Raw genomic sequence first — 12191 nt, forward strand, 5'->3', positions numbered from 1 at the left:
CCTTCATAATGAGTTACTCTTGCCAAAGAATTACATTATTTGTAATTCTTGCTAAATAATTAATTATTTAGTTTTTATTTCAGGAAGACTGTTGAGTTGAGAGCCGTTGTATAGTTTAACGTTTGCATATTACGCCTCCTAAGTGTTAGCTTTGTGGTTTATTTCCATTTAGGACTGAAGAAGTATACCCAGTACGTGATCGAGGTGTCTGCCAGCACGCACAAGGGAGAAGGAGTCCGGAGTGCGCCGCTGAGCGTGTTGACCGAGGAGGACGGTAAAGGCAGCGGGACGTCCTGCCACGTTTGTGTTCTGTAGCATTTCAAGAAACATAAACCCGTAGTGGAAAGGAATGAAAAGATCCCCCAGACTGCGTGCACTCCATCACTGTGGCGATCTCATGCCACTTGTGGAGCAAGAAACTGGGAGAGATTTGCATTGAACAAATCTAGATGTATATAAAATGCTGTTTTTTTTTTCTTTTTTTAAAGCCATCAGTCCTTTGTGAAGGTTTCCATGGATATTTATTAAAGTAAAAATTTCATTTAAATTGTTTGAACATTAACTGAGAAGCACAAACGTGCTGCTCAGCCTGTGCCCTCATCCCAGTGCGTATTGACATGCATTTTGGACTATATTCTGTGTACTGCAGCTCTCAAGTTTTTCTGTGGCATAAGGATTAGCTTAATAATAAATTCATGCTATTTTCTATGTTTTTTTCCTACATAATTGGCCAAGGTGCTAGTCTTGAATGTTAACAGACTTCACGTTGAATATTTAAACCAGCTTTTCCCAAAGCAGAATAAAATCAGCTTTAACCCCAGACGCCTTTGTGTTGAACCTCCCCAAGTTATAGACATGTATTATGCTCAGAAAATGAATTTGAGGTGTATACTTGGGGTTAAAATCTGTATTTGATGATGTACGTATTTAGTACAGGGTCTGCAGGGTCTCACTACACAGATTGGACCCATAGTGATCTTCCTGTTTTCAGCCTCCCAAGCGCTGGGATTAGCCCAGTCTCATTCACCATTTCAGCGGGCCCCAGGGGCGAGGCTGGCACAGCATGCCAGGGATCAAGCCCCAGTCCCTGTGTCTGCCTAAGCAGTCACTTTAATCCACAGAGCTATCTGGCCGCCCTATATTTTATGTTTTAAAAACTGTATATTTTGAAACAATTAATTTTTTCTTTAAAAAAGAATTCCTATTGTCACAAATTTGGGTATATCAAAAGTTTTAATGAAGTTCTTTTCCTTCTTTTCTTTCAATATTCTCATCTATGAGTGAGCCCGCATCTTCGAATGCTCAGGGTCCATCCACTCGCCGAGGCAAATGTGTATAAGGGACTCTTAGAATCGGGACAGCTTTTCTCTGCATTTGTCTCCTTCCTATCATGATAACAAAGCCTTTGGAAGTGTCTTTTCTCTTTGCAAGCCCCTTCTTTTACCTCCTTCAAAGTATCTCACTAGGGCCAGTGGCATAAGCACCTGCCTGGCAAGTACAAGGTCCTGAGTTCAATCCCTGGTGTGTACACACACACACACACACACACACACACACACACACACGCAGTGTTTCACCAAAGCACCCCAGTAGCATTCACTAGTTTGCCTCAGTTTCTAAGTGTGACGCCTTCATGGTTCCTCTCCTCAACTTGTTGTCTGTCAAAACTTGCCTGTCTGATTTTTCATTGTTTGATATATAGATTGCTCTTGTTCTAAAAGTAAAAATTAACTTCATAAGTCAGTGAATACTTTCTTACCACTCAGTGAGAAAAGCACAGGGAGGGAGATTACTCCCTTTTGTCTCTTCATATATAAACGAAGGTGTCTTACCTCACTTTTTTAATTCCAAAGGCATTATTTTGCTGTTACACAACAGTTGAAAATTGCCATTCTAAATATTTTATCTAACTTAAACTGTTTTATTAATTTGCAGTAATTGTTTTTGCTGCTTATTCAATGCAGAAGAGCTAAATTGTTTTACTTTTACCCTGTTATGTAGGAAGTACAAGTAAAACCTAATCTGTTTTCTTGTTTTATAGGCTGTATTGTTACTTCCTTTGTAAACTAGTCAATTCTAAAGACTCAGTGAACATTGTGATATTATTTTTCACTTTAAAGACAGAAATGAAATTGGGGAACGTAGTTGTTCACTGGTGAGGTCAGTCATTTTAACTGCTCTCTGAGTGGTATGCATGTTACTTTCTCATTTTTTGAAAGTGATTTTTTCCCAGCTCTTTTTATTGTTTAAATAGACCTTTGACGGTAAATTACATTTCCAAGAAAGATTTTTGTTTTTATTAGAGGATAGCAATTTACCAAAATGTACTCCACCAGTAGGTGAGTCACTGGGACATGCCCCTTAGTCTACTTTCTCATGAAGTATGTTTTCCTGTTGAATCACAGAGACAGATGTCCTAACCCTACCATGCAACATCGTCTTTTGTCATCTCATATGAAAGTAAACAATCATACTCTTGGGCCTGGAGAGTAAAGCCCCACACTTAATTCATTTACCAGGCAGTTTATCCTTAAAATTCTTGTGTATTTCTATTTTAACCTTACATTGTAACCTTCCTCATACAGTTAGTGAATATGTTAATGCATTGTTTTCTGGCAACTTTTCAGCTCCTGATTCTCCCCCTCAAGATTTCTCTGTGAAACAGTTGTCTGGTGTCACGGTGAGGTTGTCATGGAAACCACCCCTGGAGCCAAATGGAATTATCCTCTATTACACAGTTTATGTCTGGTAAGAGTTTTCTTTCTGTTTTTTTGGAATTAGTTCTGAGAACTAATATTAATCTGTAACCTCACAGGAATGTAGTTTTTACTTCAGAATGTGATGCTACATTAAGAAACTGATTATTAATAAGGTATGTAATGTACTTTTATTTAGAAATAAATTTTCCTTACATGTAATGGTTAAAGCACAAATAATGTAATTTTTGAAGTTAAAAGGAAAAAGTATGTTATGTATAATGCTCTTTATGTTCTTAATAAGAAAGACTGATGAATTTATAAGATAATGATGTTATTTTAAACTCTCCTGTTTTATACAACTATTCCACTGTCTTGTAAGTCAATGTAAGCAAAATAATTTCAATTAAAATTTAAGAGGAATTTCTTCAGACATCTGTTAAGATCAATTTTCCATTGAAATGGAAGAAATGTAATTATTGTTCCAATCACTTTTACCTATCACTTGATTATCCATCAAATGTGAAAAAGATGAAATCATATAGTGTGTCTCATGTCAGTTAAAAACATAGGTGAAATGCTTCATGAAAATGTGGTAGATTAAATTCCTCATTTTTATCTAACATGTCCTCTTGATATAGGGGAAAGAAACTCCCAGCCAGTTAGATGTCCAAAACACCAAGTTTGTGTTCTCTAAAATCAAGGATTAAATTCTAGGAACAACAGAAATTAAAAGTAGGAGGAAAGAGAAAGAAAACTTCTCTATTGAGAGAAAGAAAGCTTTTGTTTGAGAACAGAAGGGGGCCTGGAAAGTGAGGTGCCCACCAACCTGGCTTTTTAAGGGTGTTTATTGAGCAAAGCCATGAAGTGAGGTGGGCTTAAACTGGGACAGAACTATAATCCATCAATAAGATTACAAGGACAGTCACTTAGGTACTATTGATCCAATGGCAAATCATAGGATGGGTGTGAGGTGGGACAAAACTATGGTTACCCAATAAGAACACAAGTGTAGTCCCCAGGGTAATATTGATTAAATGGGGATCAAATGGTGAAACAAGTCACAGAGTAAGTGCACGGGGTAGGCAAGGACTTTCTCAGAAGGGATGGGATAAGGAGAATTGGTCCTCCACCCCGAGGTGATTGATGTGAACTTAGAATATCACTCACTGCTGTTCATCCCTAAGGGAAGTATAAGAATGAGTAATTATTTCTTTTGAACTCCGGCCTTCAGTGAATGAACCTCCAGCCACAGTTGTCTTCTGCACTGATCTCTGAAGGGCCCACCTCTGTCTAGCTGCCTACAATATTTCTCCCTAATTTAGCTACCTATAATACTCTTAAGAGTACACATCAGTTAGGTAGCACATTTCTGAGTCAATTTTAAAGAGTTCAACTCAGAAAAGACAGTTTACACAATACTTTATAAAACATAGATGTTTCCTTCTGTCATTTTGAACTAGAAAGATCAGTGCTGAGTAGAAAGCCATATGCTTTAGATGATTACTTTTCCTTTCTTTTCTAAACTAAGATTTTTCTCTTCAATCCCTTCTAAATCTTTTATATATTGCTACTGAGGGTATAGTTCCTTGTGTTCTTGATTGCCCAATAACTGATCATTTTTGCCTATTGTGGCATAATGTGGAGTGTCATGAGACATTAATGAATGAAAGCAGTGGAAAGAAAGTAATCATTCATTCATTCTTTCATTTATTCAGCTGGCAATATTATTAGAGTATTTATAAACTTGTGAATGAGATACACATAAGATTCCTGCCCTCAAGGACTTTCTATTATAAAGCGAAGACTGAGTTATATATCTATGAACAAATCGATGAGGAAAAGGGATTACTTTGGATAGGCTATTCCAGTGAGTGTGACAAGAAGGAGGTTCTTTTCATCTGATAATCTGCTGAGAGGAGTTTCCAAGGGGAGACTAGATCACATCAGCTTGGTGGGGAAACGTAATTTGTGATTCTGAAAACCAGAGAGATCAGACTGGTTTTGTTCTTTTTTATTCTCTATCTTGAGAAGGGATAAACCTCTTTCCCCTGAGCAAATCCTTTCTTCACTGAGATTTCCCTTCCAAACCCATTTGGATATTTTCATCACTCCATCCTCACCTGAAGATCTAGGACACTCCACCCCAATTAGTTCATCTTTTTCTTTCTCCTCATCCTTTCTTTGTAGTGCAGGTTTTTTTTTTTCTTTTGACTAATGAAAATTTCCTTTTTTTCTCTTGATAGATGAAATTATTCTTCCTTTTTATTCTATGACTTAATTATTAAAGTATAGTCTCAAATCAGTCATGCCTTATTCTTGATGTGCAAATGGAATGTAGAAAATGTTTCTGTTTCAACAAAATTTGACTTTGTTTTATATACACACACACACATACATTCATGCAAACACACATAGATGGACTCTGGTTACTTCTCCATCTATGCTGCTAGTTGCAATACTGCAGAACTCAGCCTAGAGGACTACCACTCTGTAATTCATTTAAAATTATTATTTGCTGAGTGGAAACGTGAATCAGGAATGTGTTTTAAGAATAAAATCTTAATCATTATTATTTTATTTTTTTCATTTCTACTAGAAAACTAGTATGTATCCATTTTCAGGCAGTGGATGGTTCAGGGGGACAAGATTAGATCACATAAAGAAAAAAAAGGGAATATTCAGAAATATTATCTATCATATATGGAAGCATGTATAAATGGTAATGAAGTATATATAGAGATGTTTGGAAGCTTCCAGCCTCTTCATACTGAGGGACTTGTTGGAAGCATTGTTGGTAGTGTTGCCATTGCTCTGCGGAGAGGACTGTTGGTATTGGTGAGGTAGAAGTTAGGACTGGAGGCACTTTGCTGTCTTCAATCAAGTTGAGGGTATAAAAATGCAGAACAATAAGACGCTTAACTTGGAGAAGCAGAACCAAACTCCAAGGAAGCATCATCTGCATCAGCATCAGCATCAGCATCAGCATCAGCATCAGCATCAGCATCAGCATCAGCAGGCACCAATACCTGCAAATGGGCAATAGGTCAGTAGCCAAAATGAAGGTTTGATTACTGACCTGCAGAATTTTAGGAAACCCGAAGAGAAGACATTTACCCCACATAGCCACCTCTTTGTGGGCAATCTTCCCCCAGATATCACTGAGGAGGAAATGAGGAAACTGAGAAATATGGGAAAGCAGGAGAAGTTTTCATTCGCAAGGATAAAGGCTTTGGCTTTGTCCGCTTGGAAACATGAACCCTTGCAGAGATTGCCAAAGTGGAGCTGGATAATGTGCCTCTCCGTGGAAAACAACTGTGCATGCACTGTGCCTGCCATCGTGCATCCCTTACAGTCTAAAACCTTCCTCTGTACATTTGTAACGAACTGCTGGAAGAAGCCTTTTCTGTGTTTGGCCAGGTGAAAAGGACTATCATCATTGTGGATGATCGAAGAAGACCCTCAGGAAAAGGCATTGTTAAGTTCTCAGGGAAGCCAGCTGCATGGAAAGCTCTGGACAGTGAAGGGTCTTTCCTACTAACCACGTTTCTTCAGCCTGTGACTGTGGAGCCTATGGATCAGTTCGATGATGAAGAAGGACTTCCAGAAAAGCTTGTTAAGTAGAACCAGCAATTTCACAAGGAGTGAGAACAGCCACCTCGATTTGTACAGCCTGGTTCCTTTGACTATGAATATGTCATGCCCTGGAAGGCACTTACTGAGATGGAGAAGGAACAGCAGGATCAAGTGGACCGCAACATCAGGGAAGCCCTTGAAAGCTGGAGATGGAGATGGAGGTTGCTCACCATGAACATCAGGTTATGCTGATGAGGCAGGGTTTGATGAGATGCCAAGAAGAACTTCAGAGAATGGAAGAACTGCATAACCAAGAGGTCCAAAAACGAAAGCAACTGGAGCTCAGGCAGGAAGAGGAGCATAGGCTCCGTGAAGAGGAAATGCGGCGGCAACAAGAGGAGATGATGCGGAGACAGCAGGAAGGATTCAAGGGAACCTTTCCCTGATGTGCTAGAACGAGACATATGGATGGGCCAGAGGGCTATGGGAGGTGCTATGGGCATAAACAACAAAGGCACCATGCCCCTGCTCCGGTGCCAGCTGGTGCCCCATTTCCTCCAGGACCTGCCACTATGATGCCCGATGGAAACTTGGGATTGATGCCACCAACATGTGAACACTTTGGCCAGGCTGCTAGGATGGAAGGAATTGGGAAAATTGGTGGAATCCTTCCTGCTTTCTTTTTTTTTTTTTTTTTTTTTTGCTCCTCGAATGCCTTCAGGGCACTTTTGGCTGGCTGGAGGGTTGTGGGGATCGAACTAGAACAACCTGAGGCTGACAGCTTTGTGGAAGCAGCCACTTAAAGAACTGAGCTAGGGCCAGGCCCCCCACTCCTGCTTTCAACCGTGTAGCTCCTGGAGCTAAATTTGCTCCAAACAAAGGTGGCCGATACTAATAAAGGTTCAGTGTCTGGTTTCCTGAAACCCTTAAAAGAAAGAACCCTTTTGAACTAGCTAGAATTCTACCTTTAAAAAGTGTTAGGGATTCTTCCAATAGTTGTATCTTCCCTGCCTGTACTACTCTAAGGAAGCATGCTAGGGGCAGAGGACAAGGGGGGGGCATGATATTTAACAAATTCTGTGTGGTTTATTTAATCGGTTCTGTGTGATGCATTCTTGAAATTTCGAATATGATGAATTGTTGAAGGCTGGGGGGAACCATGACTGAATTATTCCTTGGGGTCCCACTGATCTTGAGCATTCTGGTTTTTTTGTCCATTGTGTGTATTTGCTTTCTACACCCCTCATACCCAGAAACACTGCCACATGCACCACAAAAACCAAACATCGCCCAGGGACCTTAGCCCCATTACTGTGTTGCTCCCAGGTGATAATTCAGGCAAATGTCCAGAGGCCACAGACAGCATATGTATAGTTCTGTTATATCCCATATGTTATCCTTTCATGTACTAAGGACATTTTCTCTTAGAGATTTTCATTTTAGTATATTAAAAAAAAATTTGTGTTAACTTTCCTCCGTCTTTTCCTTGGGTAAGGACACCCCAGAAAGGACAGTTTTGTGTTTATGATGTTGCTCTTCACAGCTTTTCTTGATAGGCCTAGTACAATCTTGGGACTAGGGTTGCTCTATGCTGAAGGTCTGGCAGGAGCTCTTAGCCTTGCCTATCTTAAGTAGTTATGCTATACATTTTTTTTCCCTGTATTTTAGGACAGAGTGTCCAGGGTCTCACTACATAAATCCGACTCACAGTGATTCTCCTGTTTTCAGCTTCCCAAGCACTGGGATTACAGGCGTGCACCACCACACCCAGTCTCAGTTGCCCTCTCAGTGTGCCCTGGGGGTGGGGCCCACACAGCTTGCTCAGGATCGAGCCCTGGCCGCTGTTCTCTACCAAAGCAGGTGCTTTAGTCTGCTGAGCTATCAGGCCGGCCCACGCTGTGCAATTTTTTTTTTTTTTTTGGTGTACCATGTTTGATTTATCCCTGATACCTTAAATTTGAAGTTTTTCTGAGAAATGGAGCAGTAATACAGCATCGACTTATTAAAGTACATTTTAAGCCTTTTTTTTTTTTAAAGCAATAGTGAATAAATAGTGATTATCATTATTAACAGAATCCCTGTTTCAGGGTCCATATTTTGGTCACCATCCTGGGTTTCCATTATTTTAGGTGCTCCAATAATTACAAGTTCTTATAAAACAACTTATTTGGATGTTTTTACTTTCACAGTGGGGTTATTATATTTGCTATATGAGTGACCTCTCTCTTTCCTGAGCTCTTTTCTGCAAAGGAGTTCATGAGATTTAATATGTAATCATTTGCACTGCAGATATGAGTCACATTTGGTTTATACATGAGGTTTTCAGAATTCTCCCTTAATCCACTGTATTTTAAAATCAATGTGCCTTCAAAAATTTGCCTTGTGGAATAGTTTTTTTCGCCCATCAATTTTTAAAGTAGAATATGTTAATTAGTTATATTGATAAATTATATGTTTTTAAATGATGCATAGTTCTTGCATTTTGGGGGACCACCATAGAAAGAATGGGTGGTTACTGGGCCACTGGAAGTTTATTCTTTTAATATATTTTGAATTGAAGAATTTGATATCCTAGTAAACTAATATAAATATAAAGCTTATTCATTTATTGTACTTTCATTTCAATCTGGATTCACTTCCAAATTTTGTTTTTACATATATTAATACTATGTAATAGTACTTCTATACAAAATTCCAAAAGCTCTACATGTTCTAAGGTTCCTTGTTTCTTAAGTATAATGGCCCATGAGAAAAGTCAGATCAGATGAAGTGGAAGAAATGGGCAGTAATGTGATGTTTTCAGGCTGAAAAAAATTTATTTTTAAAGTATAATGGAAAGCCTTTAGAATATTTTCCCCAGGACTGTAATCTTTGGCTACAAAGCTTGAATAAAATATTAATGCAACACTAAGATCTAGTTAATTCACTTATATTATCGTTCTCTCTATCTTTATCTCTTTCCAGCTCATTAGTTTGTAACTCAATTGGTTCAGCTACTTCCTTTGTAAACAGAGTAGATAATACAAAAATAATGAGTCATATACTATTGGTATTACTGCAACTTGAGTCCTGAAAAAAGTTACTTTTTATAAAAAAAATCTCATCCCACTTATATTTTCTTTTTTAATAAGAACCTTCTCATTAGATAGCAAACAAGGACCATACTCTATCACAAGGTACTGATTCTACCTATCATGGGTAGCACTCGGTACAATTTTTAAATGAAAGGTTAGGCTACCTTGACATGTCTTAATTTTTAGGTGATCAATTTTAATTTAACATTCTTGATGCTTGAGATTTCCACAGTTTTATTCCTCATCTTGTCTATATCTAATGTGGCATATGGATCTCCACATGAGAATCATCTATGCAGAGAGGATATGAAATAGAACCTGAAATAGCCCAGCTCAGGGCAGCAGGCTGTCTACAAACATTGGAGGAAACCAAGTTGAAGAACTAGTCTCATACTTTGGAACTTTAAAGCTTTTCTTAAAAATGAAATGGGGCATAGTCTAAGTACTTCAGTGTGGGTTCAGAGTTGAGATGTCAGAGCAGAATTGAAAAGTAGTTATGCATTTTCTCCTAAAACATATAGTTAAATAAAGTGACAATACAAAAAATAAAAATCAAATACATTCTACACATGGTCTGCTGCAGCTTCTTCTTGTTCAATGGATGGAATAGTAAATAAATCTAGAAGTTTTCCTATTAGGCATTTTCTTGGAAACTGCTTCTTCATTGCTTTTAATTCTAATCAAAGAGCAGATGGTTGGAAATTTTGTTCTTCAGTGAGAACCAAAAGTGGTAATGTTTCAAATTTAAACTTGACAAGAAAGATCCTTGCCTTTGATTTAAAAAGGTTTAAGGCCAAGACTTAAGGTTAATATCATTGGATTGGATTATAAGGCTCTAAGTAGGAATCTGAGAAATGAAGCGATAGACACTGTTTATCGAAGTCTCAGTAAGGAGAAATGAATGTGGTGAGTGTGTGTTTGGAATCATTGAAAAAGAATAAAGAAAATGGCTTTCATAAAGTTGAGAAGGTACTACTTTGGGTGAACAAAAGTTGATTTGGGTATTTTTTTCAGCTTTCCCATATTTATGACTATAATTTAAAAGCTTTTTCTAACATACAATCTGCCTCTGACTATATTTTTATGATTTGCTCAATATGAGGTCTTTTCCATCACCTTAGGTCTTTAAGAATATTTTTATCTTAATTGCTCCTGGACAATTTAGAAAGGAAAAGTTATCTTTTGTTTAAATGTGGAAAAAGTGTTTTTAATAATAAGATTTAATTTATTGAAATATAACCAGTTTAATTTTCTAGTAGAAAAAGTGTTTTGAACATTATACGATCAAAATCCTATAAAATAATCTTTAACTTTCTACTCATTTGAATACAGTTGAATTTAGGTCAGAATTGTTGTTATTCTTTTCTTAGAATTGTTAGTATTCTATATTTATTTCACTAAAAGTATCCTCTATGTAGTAAAAATTGTATCTCAGTATCTAATGTCCGGTGCTTTAAAGCATCAAATGTTATATTTTGGTCTTCATTTATATAAGAGTGGAAAAATCTTCAAGCACATATGAATGAAGGGATTGAAATTGCCCACTTAATCAGATATAAAAAGATTTATTATGAAGATTAAATTCTAAAGTTTTTTACAAAGAGAAGAAAAACTGGCTTTGGAAAAGAACTGGGGAGATAGATTTATAGAAAAGACGAAAAACACAACTTAGGAAGGATAAAGGGCAAATAACAACTCTTACTTAAAATTAAAAGCTAACAGGGAACTAGGGAGATAGCTCGGCAGTCTAAGTGCCCCCTTGGCAAGCACAAGGATCCCAGTTTGGCCCCAGATACCACATGCCATACTACCATGCTGGCCACTGAAACCAGGCGTGGTGGCGCACACCTATGATCCCAGGGCTGTGGAGGCTGAAACAGGAGGATCAGTACAAGTCCAAGCTGTGTAGCGAGACTCTGAGACCCTGTACAAAATAAATAAATAAATGATTAAAAATTCTTTTAAAGCTAATAGGATGTTTTGAACAACTTTACAATAATGGATTTTAACATGTCAAGTAATATATAACAAAAAATTCCGAGGGAATAGAAGTCTGATTAAATCATATGCTTTAAGACAATAATAGTTAACAATTATGTTTATTTAAGAGCTCATTTTCTGAAACGTTTGGCTCAAACGTTTGAGTCCCACTGGAAGACATTTTCTACCGATATGTCAATAAACCTTTAGAAACCAAGAGTTACATCTTTTATATTCATATCACATAGTGAGGTAAATTGTACATTTAGTCACTCAATAAATATTTGTCAAACCAAAGGAAGACACTACAGTATATTGTACACTCAAACCTTTCTTTTTCTAGCCTTACTGAGCTCTGAGCACCCCAGGCAGGTATTTTAATTCATTAACAGCACCCATTGTAAGCTCAAAATCGAGGTGATTATCTCAAAAATTTTGTTACTTCAACTTCTTTCCTCCAGACCAGTTCACTCATTTGCATCTTTATCCTTTGCATCTTTTCTCAGGTGCTGAAAATCTCTCTCTTCCTGACAAAACAAGCTCTTCCTTGGGTTCTGGATCCTAATTCCTTGTATCTACTCCAAGATCTTGGTTTATAAGTGTATACTTCATCATTTTTAACTTTATTCTCTTTAGTGGTTTTTTCTTGTAATTTTATCAATATGATTTTTCTATTAAGGACATGTAAACCACAAAGTGAAAACAAATCAGTCGCCCAAACAAATGCTGACAGTGACAATAACAATTATAAGCACAATAATTGAATATATTACTCTGAGATTCTAGAAGGGCTTTAGGAATGTACAACCTTTCATGCTTTGGTAGTTTGAGGCTGTGTGAAGCATAATCACTCATATATATATAT

At 37.4% G+C, this 12191-nt stretch overlaps 1 protein-coding gene across 1 annotated transcript in view; it reads left to right on the forward strand.

Annotated features, from left to right (window-relative positions):
• Positions 1–12191, forward strand: part of Ptprq (protein tyrosine phosphatase, receptor type Q) — a 219508-nt gene that overhangs the window by 54712 nt on the left and 152605 nt on the right. Inside the window, exons 16-17 of the mRNA XM_023716180.1 lie at positions 173–274; positions 2628–2748. Of these exons, the coding sequence (XP_023571948.1) occupies positions 173–274; positions 2628–2748 (223 nt within the window). The remainder of the gene's footprint in view (positions 1–172; positions 275–2627; positions 2749–12191) is intronic.

This window comes from Octodon degus, unplaced genomic scaffold (assembly GCF_000260255.1).
Source record: "Octodon degus isolate 3935 unplaced genomic scaffold, OctDeg1.0 scaffold00004, whole genome shotgun sequence".
In the NCBI taxonomy this organism is placed as follows: domain Eukaryota; kingdom Metazoa; phylum Chordata; class Mammalia; order Rodentia; family Octodontidae; genus Octodon; species Octodon degus.